Below are 22,456 nucleotides of genomic sequence, written 5' to 3'. Positions count from 1 at the left end.
GGAAAGAATGAATGGGGCCATGTATCGTGAGATTTTGAGCCAAAACCTCCTTCCATCAGTGAGAGCTTTGAATGGTTGACCAAATACTTATTTTCCACCATAATTTACAAATAAATTCTTTAAGATTCCTACAATGTGAATTCCTGGATTTTTTTTTTCACATTCTGTCTCTCACAGTTGAAGTGTACCTATGATGAAAATTACAGACCTCTGTCATCATTTTAAGTGGGAGAACTTGCACAATCGGTGGCTGACTAAATACTTTTTTGCCCCAGTGTATTTATACTGGCTCACCTGCACTTAAGATGCGAGGTCAAAGTTCTACTACTTACGTATAAAATGCTAAACGGTCTAGCTCCATCCTGTCTTGCTGATTGTATTGTACCATATGTCCCGGACAGAAATCTGCGTTCTAAGAACTCCGGATTATTAGTGATTCCCAGAGCCCCAAGAAGTCTGCAGGCTATCAGGGTTCCAGTACTCTGGAATGCCCTCCCGGTAACATTTAGAGATGCTACCTCAGTAGAAGCATTTATATAAATAGACGCCCTTTTTAGACCAGGCTGTCCCTCTTTTTTGCACCGCCCCTCTCTCCTGCATGGATAGGTTATCAGGTGACCGCAGATCAGCCTTTCCGGCTGACGCGCTAGATGTTCCAAGTCTGGAACCAGGATGGACCACTCGTCTTTGCATCAGTTGGTGACGTCTCTGCGCTGCCGACTTGTGTCCGTTCAAGATGAGCTATGTGTATAGCGATGATGTGGCCACTTGTCCAGGGTGTACGCCGCCTTCCACTCGATTGTAGCTCAGATAGGCACCAGCGCCCACCCGCGACCCCAAAGGGAATAAGCGGTAGAAAATAGATGGATGGATGGATATATATACATACATATAAATATATATATATATATATATACACACACATATATATATACATATATGTATAAACATACAATATACATATATATATATATATATACATACATATATACACACACACATGTATTTACACAAACATGCATGCACGCACACACACACAGATATATATATACATACATATATACACATATATGTATACATCCACACACATACATGCACACATAAAAATTTATATATTTACATACATATACACACATATGCACATATACATGTATATATACATAGAGGCATGTATATATATTTACATACATATATACACACATATGCATACATGTTTATATATATTTACACACAGACACATATATGTACACATAAATATATATACATACATGTAAATATACACATAAATGTATATATATATACACACAAACATGTATATATATATATATATACATATATATGTATATATACATATATACACATACATATATGTACACATATATTTACATGTAAATATACACACATATACATGTATATATATATACACAAACGTGTATATTTATATACACCTACACATGTATATATATATATATACATGTATATATATATACACGTATATATACATGCATATATATACACATACATGTATTTATTTATACACATATACATGTATATATATATATATATATATACACACACACACACATATTAATACACACATATATATATATATACACTCAATAACATTTCCCTATATATGTATACACTCAATAACATTTCCCACGTCTGAAGGAAGGATATTTTAGATGGATAGTACTTTATTGATTCCTTCAGGAGAGTTCCCTGAGAAAAATGAAAAATGTTTGAAAGTATGGATAAAGACAGACAGGACCGCAGTTACATGAACACTTTTTATTGCAATAGCTCTATCGAAAGCACAGTTTTGATAAATATAAACACTATGCCGATGCTCAAATGGCTTCCGAGATCTCCTGTCAACACCGCATTCTCCCTGTAAGGAAGCGAAGAAAATTAAAACTAGGAGAATTATAAAATGAAAAAAAAAGAAAAAAAAAAAGCCACAACTTTTTTTCCTATTTACAGGAGGATTCATGCGTTTTCCTGTTTTCCCCTCAAAAAAACGAGGACCAACGCCGCTGCAGAATAACGCGCACACCAAGGAAGGACACCTCCACACTACTGAAATCTAGCCTGTGAAGCTACAGCAATGAACAGCATTCAAGTGGGAGAAGACAGCTGGCCTGATGGGAGGCCCTCTCCGTCGCCGCGGTTACCACTGACGGCAACTTGAACAGTACTACACAGCAGCAAAGGAACTGTAATATAGTTTAAAAAAATAAACATGAATCTTCTTCATACAAATAACTGCAAAAACGCCTAAAAAAACCCACTATGCTTGAATTGCTTCAAACAACAAAAAAAAAGAGCGCGTCGGGGGAAGGGGGGGGGGCAACGCGCTGCTTGCATAAGGGAGTACTCTCTGCCTAAATAACGTAACACTTTTTTTTTTTTACCTTTACGCATGATTTTTAACATCAGCACAACCTGTGAGGTGGAAGGTTGCGAAACCAAACATAAATCGGAGCTAGTTTGAAATTCTTTGGACGCCATGTTGAAAAGAAGTCAATAAAGTAAAGTGGGCATGCTTACGAAAAAGACAACATTGCATCATAAAGGATAACACAGGAAGTAAGATTGATAATTTCGGGACTGTTTGTCAAAAGGATTGTTAGGCAAAATGTGTCCTCACACACACGCGGGCGCGCACGCGGTAAAATACTGAGAGCCACAAAATTAAATCGAATGATCCCCGAGGGATAGACTGGTCGGTCAGAAAATGTTAAACACGGACTGGATTGTGCGCCAACATGTGAGAATGAAAAGGCCGTGTGTTTTGCCTCCCGCTGCGTTTGATCTGGGTGTAGGTTCTTGTATTTCTACCCTTCTTGATACACTAACAAGGAAAAGTACCTTTCATATGAGGACCGGTGAACAAGTTAGGACCCAAATCATGGTCCCGATACGGAAAAACCATTGCATCTAATAGAGAATGTCTCATTTGCATCCCTACTGTTGAAATCTAGCAACAATAGGGTGGGAGTAGGGATTTTTCAAATGGACTGTCAGTCTGATCAACATATGAAATAACAAGTGTGTGTAAAAAATTGAAATGCGCCTCCTTTGGCCAAAATTAACAAAAAAGAAAATTGGGAACAGAGACTTACTGTAAAAACAAAGTAAATAATGATTAAAAACCAAAGACAAAAAAATTAAATTAACTAAAAGCTTACCTTTTCGATACTTGCACAGTATGTATATATTAATAATGTTGTAAATCCACATCTTTATATATCTGGAAAGGGTGGTCCTAAAGAGGTAGGAATTTTTCCGAGATCTCAATAAGGTAACAAATACAAGAATGTGTGTGTGTGCCTGCCAGAGGACAAGTATGTCCACCTGCAGCTGCAACTCGGGTTACTGGAAACCTCTTTACGTCACTCGGAGGTGCTGACTAACACCCTGGCATGTGCATGCGTCATTAGCTGCGCTAAATACCCCCGAAACGGGGGCACCACAAGACCCCGACATGTGTCTTTGTGGCACGTCGATGGAACTGTTGCGTTGCCGCCTAGACTGTACCGTACGTCGTGTGAGGTGAAATGGGAAAAAAGATCAACTTAGAAAAGACTAGGTTCAGTCATTTAATTTAGCCTGGCGTAGGGTTAGCGTCAACTCATGAAAGAAATGTACCGGAACTTTTCAAACCTTAAATAAATATATAATACGTGAACATACGTACCAAATCAAGAGTGCACGTCCGAGAGAATAAAAAATAAAATGATATATATGGTTATGTGTACGTATGTGTAGACACACATACGTACATACAAGGGCTGTCAAAGTTAAAGCATATGAATAATCACAAACAATGATTGCATTAATCATGTATAAAGGCAGATTAATCACACTATTTGACTCTACCCGCTCCTTGACATTAACCGTGGACGCTGACCGGAACGGTGGTGTGGCTCATAACACGATCAGTGATGAGGTCCATGCACACGTCAGTTCGGAGAGAAGTGGAATTTCACTCCGAAATACACGTCCACTGGACTTTAGACAAACGTTTTGAGCAAATAATACGGTGTGCATTCAAGTAAACATTGAATCAAACCTTACTGGTTGACATTCTGTTAATAAAATTGCATTTGTGTCAAAAGTTTTTTAAGTTAATATTAAATAATGCAAGCAAGTCATTTAGTGTGTGAATAATAGCGATTAACCAAGAGTGTGATTAATCTGATTAAAAAATAAAAATGTTGGGAGAACTCACATTTTGTGTGTGTGTGTGTGTATATATATATATATATATATATACATATATATATATATATATATATATATACATATACATATATATATATATATATATACATATACATACTGTGTATGTGTGTGTGTGTGTATATATATATACACACACACACACAGTACAGGCCAACATTTGGACACACCAAATTCAATGTGTTTTCTTTATTTTTATTTGTCACTGAAGGCATCACAATTATGAACACAACACATGTGGAGTTATGTAATTAACTAAAAAACAGGTGAAATAACTGAAAACATGTTTTGTATTCTAGTTTCTTCAAAATAGCCACCATTTGCTCTGATTACTGCTGTGCACACTCTTGGCATTCTCTTCATGAGCTTCAAGCACACCTGTGAAGTGAAAACCATTTCAGGTGACTACCTCTTGAAACTCATTGAGAAAATGCCAATAGTGTGCAAAGCAGAATTCAGGGCAAAGGGTGGCTATTTTGAAGAAACTAGAATATAAAACATGTTTTTAATTATTTCACCTTTTTTTTGTAATGTACATAACTCCACGTGTGTTCAGTCATAGCTGTGATGCTTTCAGGGACAATCTACAATGTAAATAGTCATGAAAATAAAGTAAACGCATTGAATGAGGTGTGTCCAAATGTTTGGCCTGTACAGTATAATATATATATATATATATATATATATATATATATATATATATATATATACATACATACACACACTGTATATATGCATATACAGTTAGACAAGCATTCTTTACAACAACTTTCTCCACAAAGTAATAACTGAAGTACCATAGCGGAGACAGAAGGGGTAGAAAAACAACAAAAGACTAAAATAAAAATGAATATTTTAGGTGCAAACGTAAAAATACTGTACCGTAACGCCTCCCTTTTTAACACCGCATGAAGAAGTGGAACTGCCTCCTAATACGTTGGCTCACCAGGCAGGGCAGCAGCACTTCCCCCAGAATGAAGATCATTTGTTTTCAATATAAAAAAAAAAAGTTAAGATTTTGCATATAAAACACAAGAAAAATAAATGAGTGTTTAAAAAAAACAACAACAAAAAAACAACTGCACGCTTTTTCTGTCTGTTTTGTCTCTTGTTTTAGTTGATGTGAAGGTCAGAGGTCATCTGCGAGTGGGTGGATGGCGATGAAGATCACATGGTGGAAGTTGTCAAGCGGGTGGAAGGTGGCGCTCAGTCTGAGAGGAGACACAAAAGCATGTTAGTCACACAGCTCAAGTTGGAAGGAAAAAAAGACTCCATTACCCACAAGCCCCTCGTGGTCCTACAGCCACACCACATCTTTGTTTGTGGAAGATGACTCTCCTCCTCCTCGACAACATGCACCCCATTTCCAACTTTGTTGCCTTCACTGTTATTTTTCAGACACGTACACCGTGTGTACTGTCATTGAACCACAGTTTGACTTGAAATTGCTCACAGGGCTCATTGCTCGCTACAAAACATACAAAGTAACTGTGTGTGTGCGTTTCATGTGTGTATTTAAGATTATGATTCAGACAACACTGAAAATAGATAAATAAATAAATAAAACGCTATGAATATCAAACCGATACTGACAACTGTGCTGATTGATCGGCCAGCGATGATGGGTGTCCATACAGAGTGTGGAGCGCTCCCATAAACTACCAATAATCACCTGCATTACAGCTTGATAGATAATACTTTATTACATCCTCCAGGAGGTTCCCTTAGGAATTATTATTATGGCAAATAAACTGTATTTGTTAGTGTCTTAGGTAAGGACAAGGCTAGATTTGTTATACACCGAGAGCAAGCCAGGAGCAGGCATGCTAATAGCTAAACTAACCACTAAGCTAGCTTGAAACAACATCAAGAAATAATTGCTCAGTAAAGTTTAAGAAGTAAGAAAGTAAGCAGTTATCAATAGGAAATAAACATACATTCATTTTAATCTAGACTTTTCAAAGTACAACTTCAAAAAAACAACAGGCTCTCCAGGTATCACCATAATGACTAACATGAAAATATGGTAGCGTACTAGGCCCAAGTATTCATTAAAACAAAGCAGAGGTTTTATTTAACATGTACATTTGATATTTCGGGCCACTGTTTTGTACTTAACGAAAAAAAGGTGAAATAACTGAAATCATGTTTTATATTCTAGTTTCTTCAAAATAGCCACCCTTTGCCTTGATTACTGCTTTGCACACTCTTGGCATTCTCTCGATGAGCTTCAAGAACACGTGTGAAGTGAAAACCATTCCAGGTGACTACCTCTTGAAGTTCATCAAGAGTATGCCAAGAGTGTGCAAAGCAGTAATCAGAGCAAATTTGAACAGTAACAGTGTTTGAATATGGGAAAATAAAACACTGTAAGTGATTTTTGAGGCATACCACTACATGGAGCCTGCGTACACTTGTGGTACATGTGAGTGGTACAGTTTGGTGTCAACACTAAGGGTAGTATGATCGATACTAGAGTGATTGAGTCGATATTTATATTTTCTCAAAACCTGTTGGCAAACTTAAAGAATATTAAGGAGGACTTTGAAGGCAAAAACCAAATTATTTAAATGAGTAGTTTTGTTATTGGGTGACTTTATTTTGCTCAAGTAATTGTAAGTAACAACTACGGCTGGGCGATATATCGAATATACTCGATATATCGCGGGTTTGTCTCTGTGCGATAGAGAAAATTACTATATCGTGATATTTGAGTATACGTTCTCACGCAGTTGCGTTTAGCTGCGGGCATTACACTGCAAGCTCTTCTCACTCTTTCTTGTCTCTCCTTCTCACGGAGACATAAAACAAGCGCATCTTCTTACATACGTCACATACTGTCGCGCGTGCAACGTCACACGCCCTAGTTGAGCAGAAAGGTAGCGGCATGGTTACGTTAGCCATGGCAGGTATTAACGGTGTGGTGCGAGTAGTAATACGAGAGAAAGAAGGTGCAAATCTGGTGCGAATTGAAAGTGCAAATTAATTCCCAAGAAAAACAGTAGGGGGTCCATCGTCTGGCGGTGGTTTGGATTCCCGTGGGAAGATGTCAAACAGACAACCGTAATATGTCAAGTATGCGGCAAAAGCGTTGCTAAAAAAGGTGCAGCACTGCTTATGTGTAGCATCATTTGAAAATTCACCCACTCGAAAATGAGGAGTGTTTGAAACTCTGCATGTCAACATCTCCGGCCGGTGCCACACCCACAAAATGCCGAAGCAAACATCAGCACTATGAAAAGAATAGTCAACAAAAGGAGATAATGTTGGCAGGAACCTACCACATAGAGAATGACGAACACTATTTGATTTCCTACTATGCAGCTCATTTTTATTTGACAGTTATTGAAATATCTTGTGTGACATCCTGCACCAAAGTGCACTTTATTTGTTTTAAACTAATATAGTGGCGTTCTGTGCAAAAAGTGCACTTTAATTTAGTGTTGTTTTTATATGTCATCTTAGTGACATCACGAACAAAAGTGCACTAATAGCTTGTTTTAAAATGACTCTGACAATCTTTTGTGAATTATATTTATATAGCGCTTTTTCTCTAGTGACTCAAAGCGCTTTACATAGTGAAACCCAATGTCTAAGTTAGATTTAAACCAGTGTGGGTGGCACTGGGAGCAGGTGGGTAAAGTGTCTTGCCCAAGGACACAACAGCAGTGACAAGGATGGCGGAAGCGGGGATCGAACCTGCAACCCTCAGGTTGCTGGCACGGCCGCTCTACCAACCGAGCTATACCAATCTTGCACTTTCTGTTTTGGAAATGACATGAATGTTTGTTCCACTGCTTAATAACTGTTTAATAAATACAGTTTCAATGTTTGAGATATCCCTCTCTGCATGAAAGTTTAAAATGAGCATACATTAATGCAGTATGAACAAGAATGTTTTAATGTAGACACATAGAATCATCATACTGCTGTGATTATATGCATCAAGTGTTAATTTAAGGCTAAGGTAAAATATCGAGATATATATTGTGTATCGTGACATGGCCTAAAAATATTGAGATTTTAATAAAAGGCCATATCGCCCAGCCCTAGTAATAACATAAAATAAGGAATTAAATATTGTGTTGAATTTGTTCAACAGTCAATAGCACTCACCATAAACACATTTAAACATTTTCAAGATTGGTATCAGTATTGGCTCACGTCACTCATGGAATCGGCAGCATAAAACCCTGACTTACAACTATTTATTTTGCCTTCAATTAGCTTGACTGATATCATTACAATAATGTCAACAATTCAATAAACAAATGTTTAAAACATTAAAAAAAAGAAGAAGAAAATTGCAGTTTTACAATAATTACGTCCATTTTTTCTGGTGTAATAAGTCATTTTGTGACTTGGAACTGAAGTTTTGCATAAAAAATTAAATTTTCCATGAATAAAGTTGTACTGTGGGAAAAAAAACAACCTTCATTTGTTCAAATAATTCATGTACACATTTATACCTGCCAACCTTGGCGGATGTCAAAACAATCTGTTTGGTCAATGAATCAACACGTCCACTGGACTTCAGACTTCCACAAGCCCGATGTGACGCCAGCAGTCAGGCAGCTGCGTTATTTCACTGAGAGTGCGACTTTTGTGCAACAACAACGTGAGCAAGGCGCCACAATGGGGACCTTTTGAAAGGCGGCGCGGCTGGAATGCAGGACAGAACACCCTTGGGAGGCAGGGGGACAGTTTGTGGCGTGTGGTCATCATTGGCATCATACACTCAATTAATATGCGCCTGGGACCAATCCAGACTTGACTCCAAATACCGATAAATGCCTAATATTCTAAAGATTTTCTAAAGCAATCAAATCCATCCAAAAGTGAAATCCAGGGCAATGGCTTAGGTCTGATGGTATGAAGTCACAGGTTTAGGGTCTCGCAGGTTTTTACACATTTTAGACATTTAAGACTATAACCGATACAAATTTAGGACCATTTCATATCCATACTGTCAAAAAAATAGAACAAGATGAAGGAAAATCTGAGGCCAAGAATTGAATCTAACGACCGTAGGGCGCCGATATATGGTCTACTTTTTTTCTTAATCTTTTTTCAAATATAAAGCGCACCGTATTATAGGGCGCATTAAAGGAGTCATACTTACATATATTTTTTTCTAAATGGAAAACACTTCCTTGTGGTACATACAGTCGTGGTCAAACGTTTACATACACTTGTAAAGAACATAAAGTCATGGCTGTCTTGAGTTTCCAATCATTTCTACAACTCTTATTTTTTTTGTGATAGAGTGATTGGAGCACATACCTGTAAGTCTCAAAAAATATTCATGAAGTTTGGTTCTTTTATGAATTTATTATGGGTCTACTGAAAATGTGACCAAATCCGCTGGGTCAAAAGTATACATACAGCAATGTTAATATTTGGTTCCATGTCCCTTGGCAAGTTTAACTGCAATAAAACACTTCTGGAAGCCATCCACAATCTTCTGGCAAGCTTCTGATTGAGTTTTTGACCACTCTTCTTGAATTTGTTGGTTTTTTGACGTGGACTTGTTTCTTCAGCATTGTCCACACATTTAAGTCAGGACTTTTGGAAGGCCATTCTAAAACCTTAATTCTAGCCTGATTTAACCATTCCTTTACTACTTTTGACATGTTTTAGGGGTCATTGTCCCTGTACCCAAGACCCAACCTCCAGGTTGATGATTTTAGGTTGTCCTGAAGAATTTTGTGGTAATCCTCCTTTTTCATTGTCCCATTTACTCTCTGTAAAGCACTAGCAAAACAGGCTCAGAGCATAATACTACCACCACCATGCTTGACACTATGATTGGTGTTCCTGGGATTAAAAGCCTCACATTTTCTCCTTCAAACGTCACTTCCTGTTCATGAGAAAGGACGCAAAGAAAAAGGCTCCGCTTCCGGAGTTTTTGGTTAGTCTGAAGATTTTGACCACTGATTTGCAATCACAGCCACAGGAGACTCACCTGGCATCTTCGACCTGATTTGGGTCATTTGGGAGGCACTGATACGCTGAGATAAGGCATGTTGGAAGAGCCGTTAGCCTCAAGCCATCAGCGCTTTACCGCAGTTCAAAGCGGTTGCCTAGCAACCAAAAGCTACGGCGAGTTTACAGCGGTTTTAAAGTGCTTCCAACGTCACAGAGGGATACAGTATAAATTGACAGACTGACACTTCAAATTGATCTGTGAACAACGCAAGGTACGCATTTGTTGAGGCGAACAAGTTAAACGAGCCGCAAGTTGCTAAAGTAACTGCCGTTTTAGACCTAAGAGGCACTGACGTCATCGACCTGCCGCAATGCCAAAAGCTGAAGGGAAGACTGAAATCCCGAAACGTTCGGTGTCAGCCGACACAAGACACAACTAGGACCAAGATTTGAGACTGGACACAGGATATGATGGAAATCAAGAAGGTGTACTACTAAAAATACTCCATGAATTTAAAGAAGATTTGAAAGACGAATGGAAAGAAATGAAAGAAGAAGTTAAAGAAATAAAAAAAGATCTGAAAAAAGCAATGACAGAACACAAACAAGATGTGAAAAGTCTGCAGCAAAATATAGAAAGTCTGCAAACTCAAATCATCACTAGAAAACATGAAGTCTCTTACATGTGCCAACAAATGAAGACCTTTCAAGAAGAAATGCGCCAACAAATGAAGACCTTTCAAGAAGAACTGCGCCAATAAATGAAGACCCTTCAAGAAGAGATCTACATAATGTGGGATATCACTGTTGGAATGGAGCAGGATAAATGAATGAATGTTATCATCGTGACAGGGCACCGAATTAGACCAAGATCCTATGCTAAAGCTGTGAATAATGAAGGTGAACCAGATGAAATGGATCTTGTCTCAGCAGAACAGCAAGTGGTCAACTTTCTGCAATCAAAGGAAATTCAAATCGACATTAATAGCATCGAAACATGCATCCCACTGAACAGAAGAGACAACAACGCCACTCCACTCGTGCTGGGGAAACTCGTAAACAGAAAATCTAAAATGGCATTGCTGAGACAGGGAAAGAAGCTGAAGGGAACAAATGTGTACATGAATGAGCATCTCACAAACTGGAAAGCTGGAATCGCCAAGAAAGCACCCGACTTGAGAAAGCAGGGAAAAATCCAGGGAACTTGGAGCCCCAACTGTAAAATCTACATCAAGCTGAATGGAGGTCCAGAAGCAAGAGTAATTGTTGTCAATGACATCAAGGGCCTGGACAATTTTTAAAGTTTACACAGCTTCCACAACAACGATGATAATGGACTCTGACAGAAAACTAGCACCTAAATTAAACATCAACACCACTATGCTCAAAGGGACGACTAAAGGGACGGCGTGGCGCAGTGGGAGAGTGGCCGTGCGCAACCCGAGGGTCCCTGGTTCAAATCCCACAAGGTACCAACCTCGTCACGTCCGTTGTGTCCTGAGCAAGACACTTCACCCTTGCTCCTGATGGGTGCTGGTTGGCGCCTTGCATGGCAGCTCCCTCCATCAGTGTGTGAATGTGTGTGTGAATGGGTAAATGTGGAAGTAATGTCAAAGCGCTTTGAGTACCTTGAAGGTAGAAAAGCGCTATACAAGTACAACCCATTTATCATTTATTAAAAAAGAAGACCTAGATTCAGGATTGCATCCACCTACACTTAAAGAGATTGTTGAAACAACGTCAAAGACAGTTGAACAAGAAAATATGGAACTACAAAACTTCTGCAACAAAGATCACAAAAACCAGGATTTGGAAAACGATATGGATCCAGATACAATTTTTTCCCCCTCATCAGAAATAATTGTTTTTATTACACAGATGAGCAATGTAATAGCATCATTAAAAGTGATAACAAATTGTCAATTATTCATTTTTACAGCAGAAGCTTGTATGCAAAGTATAACAACATTAAGAACTTTTTGTAACACATCAACAAACCCTTCAAAGTGATCGCCGTCACAGAAACATGGACTGATGATTAAAAGGAATAGATTTTGATCTGGAAGGATATGAACTAAACTACATCAACAGAACCAACAAAAATGGAGTAGGAGTAGCTGTGTATGTGATGAAGAACCTGAACTACAAAGTGGTAAAAAACATGTCATTTGCTATAGATAATAGCTTAGAATGTATTACCATTGAAATATGTCAGGAAAAAAAGCAAAAACATAGTCATCAGTTGCATATACAGATCACCTAAGTCAAGTATAGAAACATTTGAATAATGGTTCAAGGCAATTTACATGGACAATGATAAAAAAATAATTTTCTTATGCGGTGACTTTAAAGGACTACTGAAACCCACTACTACCGACAATGCAGTCTGATAGTTTATATATCAATGATGAAATCTTAACATTGCAACACATGCCAATACGGCCAATTTAGTTTACTAAATTGCAATTTTAAATTTCCTGCGAGGTATCCTGTTGAAAACGTCGCGGAATGATGACGCGTATGATGAAGCGTGCGCGTGACGTCAACGGTTGTAGCGGACCTGTTCTTCCAGCACCGATCACGGCTAAAAGTCGTCTGCTTTAATCGCATAATTACACAGTATTCTGGACATCTGTGTTGCTGAATATTTTGCAATTTGTTCAATTAATAATGGAAGAGTCAAAGAAGAAAGATGTAGGTGGGAAGCGGTGTTTGCAGCTGCCTTTAGCAACACACAAACAGCCGGTGTTTCCTTGTTTACATTCCAGAAGGTGAAGCTTTACTATGGAACAGAGCGGTCAAGCGAACATGGTTCCCGACCACATGTCAACCTGCAGGTTTCGGTGAGAAAATTGTGGTAATAAGTCGGCTCTTACCGTGGACATGAGCGGAGCTTGCGTCCTCCTGCAGCTGCGGACTCTCTTACCTCCTCCCACCGGAGACACTGGCAGTCACCACACCCGTGGCCACACCCCTCCGACTTTCAGGTACCATATCATCACACTAAAACATTAGTAACACAATAAGCAGATATGGGATTTTCCAGAATTATCCTAGTAAATGTGTCTAATAATAACTGAATCAGTCCCACTGCCCTCGCCTTTTTTTTTCTCCTTTCTTTATTTTTCTAGTCCTTCACTCTCATTATCCTCATCCACGAATCTTTCATCCTCGCTCAAATTAATGGGGAAATCGTCGCTTTCTCGGTCCGAATCGCTCTCGCTGCTGGTGGCTATGATTGTAAACTATGTGAGGATGTGAGAAACTCCACAACCCGTGACGTCACGCGCACATCGTCTGCTACTTATGGTACAGGGAAGGCTTTTTTATTAGCGACCAAAAGTTGCGAACTTTATCATCGATGTTCTCTACTAAATCCTTTCAGCAAAAATATGGCAATATCGCGAAATGATCAAGTATGACACATAGAATGGACTTGCTATGCCCGTTTAAATAAGAAAATCTAATTTCAGTAGGCCTTTAATATTGACTTATGGAACCCTAACAAGCAAAAGTCTATTGATGACAATGTACAGCATCAGTTTATATCCTAAAATCACAAAGCCAAGCAGAATCACAGGACACTGTGACACGCTTATTGATAATATTTTTACCAATGATTTTGATAACACTACAAGTGGTCTGATTATAACCGACGTTAGTGATCATTTGCCAGTTTTTACAATATATGTTGGAAACTGCAAAAAGAACATGGAAGACAAAAGGACATTTCAAAGACTGTGCACAGAGAAGAGGATGTTTGCTTTCAAAATTGAGCTACAAAAGCAAGATTGGGACAATGTGTACAATGAAAAAGAGGTTGACGAAGCATATGAACATTTGTTAAACAAGTTCATAATACTTTATGACAAACATTGTCCATGGAGACAACTCAGTAGTAAGCAGAGAAAGAATAATCAACCATGGAAAAGGATTAAAAAATGCTTGTAAGAAGAATAATACACTATATAGAAAATTTAGAGCACAAAGAACTCCAGAAGTGGAAGTTAAGTACAAAAAGTATAAAAACAAGTTAACAAACATACTACGATCATGTAGAAAATAATATTACAGTGAATTGTTGGACAGGAACAAAAATAATATGAGAGCAACATGGGGCATTCTCAATGGCATTATTAGAAATGGGACTAAGAGGGATTGGGGACGGTGTGGTGAAGTTGGTAGAGTGGCTGTGCCAGCAATCTGAGGGTTACTGGTCCTAGTCACCTCCGTTGTGTCCTTGGGCAAGACACTTCACCCTTGCTCCTGATGGGACCTGGTGAGCGCCTTGCATGGCAGCTCCCACCATCAGTGTGTGAATGGGCGAATGTGGAAATACTGTCAAAGCGCTTTGGGCTCCTTAAAAAGGGGTAAAAAAGCGCTATACAAGTACAACCCATTTACCATTTACCATTTACCAGTACCCCATTACTTCTTAGACGGAAATAAACATAATGACAACATAAAGTAAGTAGTTGAACGCTTTGATAATTACTTTGTAAATATTGGACCAAAAATTGGAAGAAAGGATTCCAGACCCAGTTTTAATTGAGGACTATAATGATATCATAGAGCAAAATCCCAACTCCATGTTCCTCAGTAATGTGACAAAGGAGGAAATAGTTACAATCGTGAAAAAATGTATATCTAAGACTTCAACTGATTGTAACGGAATTGATATGGACACAATAAAAAAGGTTATTGAAGAGATGTCAGGACCATTAATGCATATTAGTAACCTATCATTTCAAACAGGTACATTTCCAAACAAAATGAAAATAGCTAAAGTTGCACCAATTTATAAGACTGGAGACAAACATCTATTCACAAATTATAGACCTGTTTCTATACTTCCACAATTTTCTAAAATCATTGAAAAACTGTTCAATAACAGATTAGAAAGTTTCATAAATTAAAAATAGAATACCCGAAGAGAACCAATATGGATACAGAGCTAATGTTTCAACTTCAATGGCTTTAATTTAAATTACAGAATTACCAATGCAATAGATAGCAAAAATGTGTGGCAGCAGTGTTTATGGATCTAACTAAAGCATTTGACACAATTAATCACAATGCTTTAATAAAAAAACTACAACGATATGGCATCAGATGGTTAGTCTTAAACTGGATAAGAAATTATCTAATGAACAGGAAACAATACGTGAAGCTAGGCGAACACACTTCTACAACGCTAAATATATCCTGTGGTATACCTCAGGGATCAATACTAGGACCTAAACTATTCAATCTCTATATAAATGACATTTGTAAAGTTACAAGAGATTTAAAGTTAGTATTATTTGCGGATGATACAACAGCGTTTTGTTCAGGAGAGAACACACAGAAGATAATACAAATTATAACAGAAGAAATTAACAAATTAAAAAAATGGTTTGACAAAAACAGACTATTATTGAATCTCAGTAAAACTAAAATAATGCTATTTGGTAACAGTAGAAGAGAAAGTCAAACACAAATACAAATAGATGGAATAGAAATTGAAAGAGTAAATGAAACCAAATTTCTAGGTATAATGATTGATGATAAATTGAACTGGAAATCTCATGTAAAAAATATACATCATAAAGTAGCAAGAAACACGTCAATAATGAATAAAGCCAAAAATCACTTTATATTCTCTACTGCTCACTAGTGTTACCATATCTGAGTTACTGTGTGGAAATATGGGGAAATAATTACAAAAGTACACTTCATTCACTAACAGTGTTACAAAAAAGATCAGTTAGAATAATACATAATGTTGGATATAGAGAACATACAAACCCTTTGTTTATTGAATCAAAGATACTGAAATTCCACGAAATAGTGAAATTGCAAACAGCTAAATTTATACACAAAGCAAACTATAACCTGCTTCCCAAGAAGCAGGTTATAACAAAAGAGGAGAAATATAATCTTAAAGAAAAACTTAATTTAAAATATTTGTACGCACGTACAACACTTAAGACCTTCAGTATCAGTATGTGGAATTAAATGATGGAACTGATTAAGCAAAGCAATCAAACAATGTAATAATATGATCCATTTCAAGAAACTCTTCAAACTTTGTGTTTACGAATGGATCTAACTAAACTATGCAAACACTTGAACGCCACATTTCAACGCACACCTTTCCATGTTTAAGTAAAATACGCTTTAGATGCCTGCTAAACTAATTGTCAGTTATCTGTGCTATGTCTGACAATATTATTAAAAAAAAAAAAGTACAAAATGTCAGGTGTGTTAAAGGAGGTGCTTTTTGTTGCACCCATTAACGTAGTTATATATTTTTTTGTATTTCTCATCGTTTGGAATAAAACTTATTTCACCAATTATGTATTTATTTATTCTTATTGTGATTACTTATGAGTATATTGTGAATACATTGAGAACAGGAAGTGAACAAAAGTTTTAGCAACTGTTATGTAAAAGAAAAGGGGTAGGATTAAATAAGCCCTGCTTCTTCCTGCTCCTTTTCGAACATGTTGAAAAGAGAAACTGGAAATTGTGATGTATCATGTTGTATGCTTGCATGTTCGAAATAAACTCAAACTCAACTCAAACATATTGCTGGGTATTGTGGCCTTTGTTTCATCTGACATCCCATGTACAAAGATAAGACCTTCTGGAGGAAAGTTCTGTGGCTACCAAAAGTGCCTATTGCAGTGAAACTTGCCAAGGGACATGTAACCAAATATTAACATTGCTGTATGTATACTTTTGACCCAGCAGATTTGGTCACATTTTCAGTAGACCCATAATTAATTCATAAAAGAACCAAACTTCATGAATATTTTTTGTGACCAACAAGTATGTGCTCCAATCACTCTATCAAAAAAAATTAAGAGTTGTAGAAATGATTGGAAACTCAAGACAGCCATGACATCAGCGCTTGAATTTTACCACGACCGCCCTCGTCATTTGCCGTAATGCCCAAAAAATTGACCAACATCTGCGGCAAGAACATGCCCTTGACTTTTTACTTGTTAATGGACAAGGGATGTAACAGTAAACAGTATAATACAAACCCCGTTTCCATATGAGTTGTAAAATTGTGTTAGATGTAAATATAAACGGAATACAATGATTTGCAAATCCGTTTCAACCCATATTCAATTGAATGCACTACAAACACAAGATATTTGATGTTCAAACTCATAAACTTAATTTTTTTTTTGCAAATAATAATTAACTTAGAATTTCATAGCTGCAACACGTGCCAAAGTAGTTGGGAAAAGGCATGTTCACCACTGTGTTTCATCACCTTTTCTTTTAACAACACTCGATAAAGCTTTGGGAACTAAGGAGACACATTTTTTAAGCTTTTCAGGTGGAATTTTTTCCCCATTCTTGTTTTATGTACAGCTTAAGTTGTTCAACAGTACGGGGTCTCCGTTGTGGTATTTTAGGCTTTATAATGCGCCACACATTTTTAATGGGAGACAGGTCTGGACTACAGGCAAGCCAGTCTAGTACCCACACTCTTTTACTATGAACCCACGCTGTTTAACAAGTGACTTGGCATTGTCTTGCTGAAATAAGCAAGGGCGTCCATGATAACGTTGCTTGGATGGCAGCATATGTAGCTCCAAAACTTGTATGGACCATTCAGGAATAATGGTGCCTTCACAGATGTGAAAGTTACCCATGCCTTGGGCACTAATACACCCCCATACAATCACAAATGTTGGCTTTTCAACTTTGCACCTAGAGCAGTCCTGATGGTTCTTTTCCTCTTTGGTCCGGAGGACACGACGTTCACCGTTTCCAAAAAACAATTTGAAATGTGGACTCGTCAGACCACAGAACACTTTTCCACTTTGTATCGGTCCATCTTAGCTGAGCTCCGGCCCAGTGAAGCCAGCGGCGTTTCTGGGTGTCGTTGATAAATGGCTTTGGCTTTGCCTAGCAGTTTTAACTTGCACTTACAGATGTAGCGACAAACTGTAGTTACTAACAGTGGTTTTCTGAAGTGTTCCTGAGCCCATGTGGTGATATCCTTTTCACACTGATGTCGCTTTTTGATGCAGTACCGCCTGAGGGAACGAAGGCCCGCTATACCATCGCTTACGTGCAGTGATTTCTCCAGATTCTCTGAACCTTTTGATGGTATTACGGACCGTAGATGGTGAAATTCCTAAATTTCTCGCAATAGGCTTAGAATTAGTTCCTCACGTTCCTGTTGGAACATTGGGCGACGAGTCCCCTCCATTTGTTCCGGTCACTGGCGACCCTACTTGCTCCATGCCAGCTGACTCCCATCTCTCTCAGGTCTTCCTTGGCTATTTGTATCCACGTCTTCTTTGGCCGTCCTCTCTTCCTCTTTCCCCCTTCTGGCACCCAGTCCATTGCCACACTTTCCGGTCTCTCTCTTGGCAGTCAGAGTATGTGTGCAGCCATTCTCGGAGAATGGTGCTACCCCTGCCCTTCTCATCACCTCTTCATTGGTGATGTGGTCTCTCCATGAGATCCTCAAGATGTATCTGAGGCACCGCCGGTGGAAGACGGTGCAATAGCCCATTGAGAAATGTTGTTTTTAAACTATTTGAAAATTTGCTCACGCATTTGTTCACAAAGTGGTGATTGTTTCCCAATCCTTGTTTGTGAATGACTGAGCATTTCACGGAAGCTGCTTTTATACCCAATCATGGAACCACCTGTTCCCAATTAGCCAGCACACCTGTAGGATGTTCCAAATAAGTGTTTTTTTTGAGAATTCCTCAACTTTATCAGTATTAATTGCCACCTTTCCCAACTTCTTTGTCACGTGTTGCTGGCATCAAATTCTAAAGTAATGATTATTTGAAAAAACAATTTTAAAAAAGTGTTTATCAGTTTGAACATCAAATATGCTGTCTTTGTAGCATATTCAACTAAATATGGGTTGAAAATTATTTGAAAATCATTGTATTCCGTTTATATATTCATCTAACAAAATTTCCCAACTCATATGGAAACGGGGTTTGTAATAAATTGCGTTTAATTTTTTAAGGACCGAAAAACCGTCATTAATTAATGCATTTTCGGCAACACGAAGTCAGGTGTATGCATGGAACAGTGTAATTTGGCCATCACGTCTCCATCTGATCGCTGCCTGGGGGGTGCATTGGACTACAGACTGCGGTGAAGTAGGCCGGCTTCGTCACGTGAAGAAGCCTACAATTTTTGGTTGTGTTTTCTGCTCGGTATGCTGAATGGCAATATACGATATATATCTCAATATTTTTTCCGTAAAGTAAAAACAAAGCACAAAACAGTCCTAGTTACCTGAGAGACTAAGTGTGTCATTATTTTGACTTAGTAAATATTGACTTACTAAGTCAAAATAGTGACAGTCAAATTAATGACTTACTGTAAATAAGCGTTTGGAAAAAAAAAAAGAGTTAAAAGTGGCGCCACATGCTCAACTCATCATACTTATTACAACATTTGGGAAGCCTGTAGTTGATTTTTATTACATAAATGTTATATTTTTATCATCATGTGATAGCAGGGACCCTGCCATTCAAAACTAGGCTGCTACATTACTAATGATTAATGTAACTATAGCTGAAAAAATCGTACAATAGCAATAGGAGAGACTATTCATCTCTGAACACCATGGATTTCATGTAGGTTTTTATGATGCAGTTACATTATTAAATCAACTTTCAGAGACAGAAACTCTTCATTTAACATAATTTTTGCTGCTTCAACAAAGAAAAAGGTAAGGTGAAATAACTTAGTTGTTAACTTTAGGTCAATAATGCCTGTCTTTCTCTCAGACAGAAAGGGCTTTTGCTGTCCGTAACACACACACGCACGCACACACCGCAAAATTAGCTAACGTTACGCTAAAAGCTAATTAGCCTTCACCTAAAGTACTGCAAGTGAGCTGAGCTGCCGCATATATTTGTAGAACGTCAACGGGCTCATAGTGATGTTACTAGTAGTTGACTGGGAGGTGTTTATTATAATTTGGGGAGAGTCCGCTGCATTATGTTCACCTGCTAAACACCTTTCTACTAATATGCACCGTCTCTCCTCTCTGCCTTCATCTGCCGTGAGCACTGACTCCATGCGCTCTGAATACTCACTTCCTCTCTGCCTGCCTCTGGCGTGAGCACTGACTCCATGCGCTCTGAATACTCACTGCTGATTGGCTGTTACCGCTCTGAATACACACTGCTGATTGGCTGTTACATGCGCTCTGAATACGCACTGCTGGTTGGCTGTTACCGCTCTGCGTGTAACCAATCAGATGGTTGTGTGGGTGGGACAATGCAGGTTGCTGCAGAGACGTACTGACAGAGGCAGAGGCAGTACGAAGCGTAGCAGCTTGTTAAGACTTTAGTTTAGCACCAAACGATAATCTAAATACATTTAATAAAGTCAAATACAAATAAGGCAACAAGAGAAGTATCCTACACTTTTCTTTTGTAAAGGTCTACTGAAACCCACTACTACCGACCACGCAGTCTGATAGTTTATATATCAATGATGAAATATTAACATTGAACACATGCCAATACAGCGTTTTTAGTTTACTAAATTGCAATTTTAAATTTCCCGGGAGTTTCTTCTTGAAAACGTCGCGTAATGATGACGTGTACGCGTGACGTCACGGGCTGTCAGGAAATATGAACGCTGCACAGCTAAAAGTCGTCTGCTTTAACGGCATAATTACACAGTATTTTGGAGATTTGTGTTGCTGAATCTTTTGCGATTTGTTCAATTAATATTGGAGAAGTCAAAGTAGAAAGATGGAGTTGGGAAGCTTTAGCCTTTAGCCACACAAACACACGGTGATTCCTTGTTTAAAATTCCCGGAGGTGAAACTTTACGATGGATCACAGCGATCAACCGAACATGGATCCCGACCGAATGTCAACCACCAGGTTTCGGGGAGAAAATTGTGGTAAAAAGTTGCTTCTTACCGGAGATCAGCTGAGCTTGCCCCGTCCATAATGCTGCCGTCGACTTCCCTCAGACATTGGCGTCAAGACACCCGTGGACATACACGTACGACTATCAGGTACTGTTAAACTCACTAAAACACTAGCAACACAATAGAAAGATAAAGGACTTCCCAGAATTATCCTAGTAAATGTGTCTAAAAATATCTGAATCCGTCTCAATGCAATCGCGTTTTGTTTTTTTTACTTGGTTTTTTTTTGGTTTTTGTTTTTTCTAGTCCGTCGCTATCAATATCCTCAAACACGAATCTTTCATCCTCGCTTAAATTAATGGGGAAATTGTCGTTTTCTCGTTCCGAATAGCTGTTTTTGTTGGAGGTTCCCATTAAAAACAATGTGAATATGTGAGGAGCCATCAACATGTGACGTCATCGTCTGCGACTTCCGGTAAAGGCGGGGCTTTTCTGTTAGCGACCAAAGGTTGCGAACTTTATTGTGGATGTTCTCTACTAAATCCTTTCAGCAAAAATATGGCAATATTGCGAAATGATCAAGTATGACACACAGAATGGACCTGCTATCCCCGTTTAAATAAGAAAATCTAATTTCAGTAGGCCTTTAAATATGACCAGCTGATATGGGCATCTTCATCAACTATGATTTGCCTAAGAAGCTGGACAGGAAAAAAATATATATATATATAAATCCATCCATCCATTTCAACCGCTTATTCCCTTTGGGGTTGCTGGTGCCTATCTCAGCTACAATCGGGCGGATATATATATATATATATATATATATATATATATATATATATATATATATATATATATATAAATAAAAAAGTTTAGGCGGTCGGTGGCTCTTTGACTGACGCACGCACGCACACAGACACACACGCACGCACACGCGCACACACACACACACATGCACGCACACACGCACACACATCAGTGGAAAGTGGAAATGGGAGTCTTGTTACAAGGGCAGTCATAAATTTACATGAGCCTCAAAATATATGTGTAAATATAGCAGACCGGTGGCTGTGTAACAACTTTCTTTCACATCTTTCTTGACCCAGCAATATGCACTCACCCACCCCCAAACCCCCAACCTTTAGCACCTTACACTCCCGCTAACCCTCTTTTCTATGTCTGTTGCAGGCGTTCCGTGTTGCAGATTTGGATGTGCCACTAAAAAAAAGGCAACCTATGAAACACCCCCAGCCCCATCCCAGGCCCTCGGCACCGCGACCACCACCGCTCAAACACCAGGGATTGCATTACACTCAGCACTTGCAGTACTATCGCTGGCGTGAATGCAGCTTTTTGTGTGCCGTTTGGACAAAAATGTCCTTGTCAGCTGGACAGCAAGTCCCCTACCTC

The 22,456-nt window shown here is 38.4% G+C and overlaps 1 protein-coding gene across 1 annotated transcript in view; it reads right to left on the bottom strand.

Annotated features, from left to right (window-relative positions):
• Positions 1-1,776: 1,776 nt before the first annotated feature.
• Positions 1,777-22,456, bottom strand: part of LOC133560827 (insulin receptor substrate 2-B) — a 36,058-nt gene continuing 15,378 nt past the window's right edge. The window contains exon 2 of the mRNA XM_061913795.1: positions 1,777-5,456. Coding sequence (XP_061769779.1) covers positions 5,452-5,456 — 5 coding nt within the window. The 3' untranslated portion in view covers positions 1,777-5,451. The remainder of the gene's footprint in view (positions 5,457-22,456) is intronic.

Source organism: Nerophis ophidion, linkage group LG10, assembly GCF_033978795.1.
Source record: "Nerophis ophidion isolate RoL-2023_Sa linkage group LG10, RoL_Noph_v1.0, whole genome shotgun sequence".
In the NCBI taxonomy this organism is placed as follows: domain Eukaryota; kingdom Metazoa; phylum Chordata; class Actinopteri; order Syngnathiformes; family Syngnathidae; genus Nerophis; species Nerophis ophidion.
The sequence above is the reverse complement of the archived record's forward strand: the minus strand, read 5'-3'. Positions and strand labels throughout refer to the sequence as shown.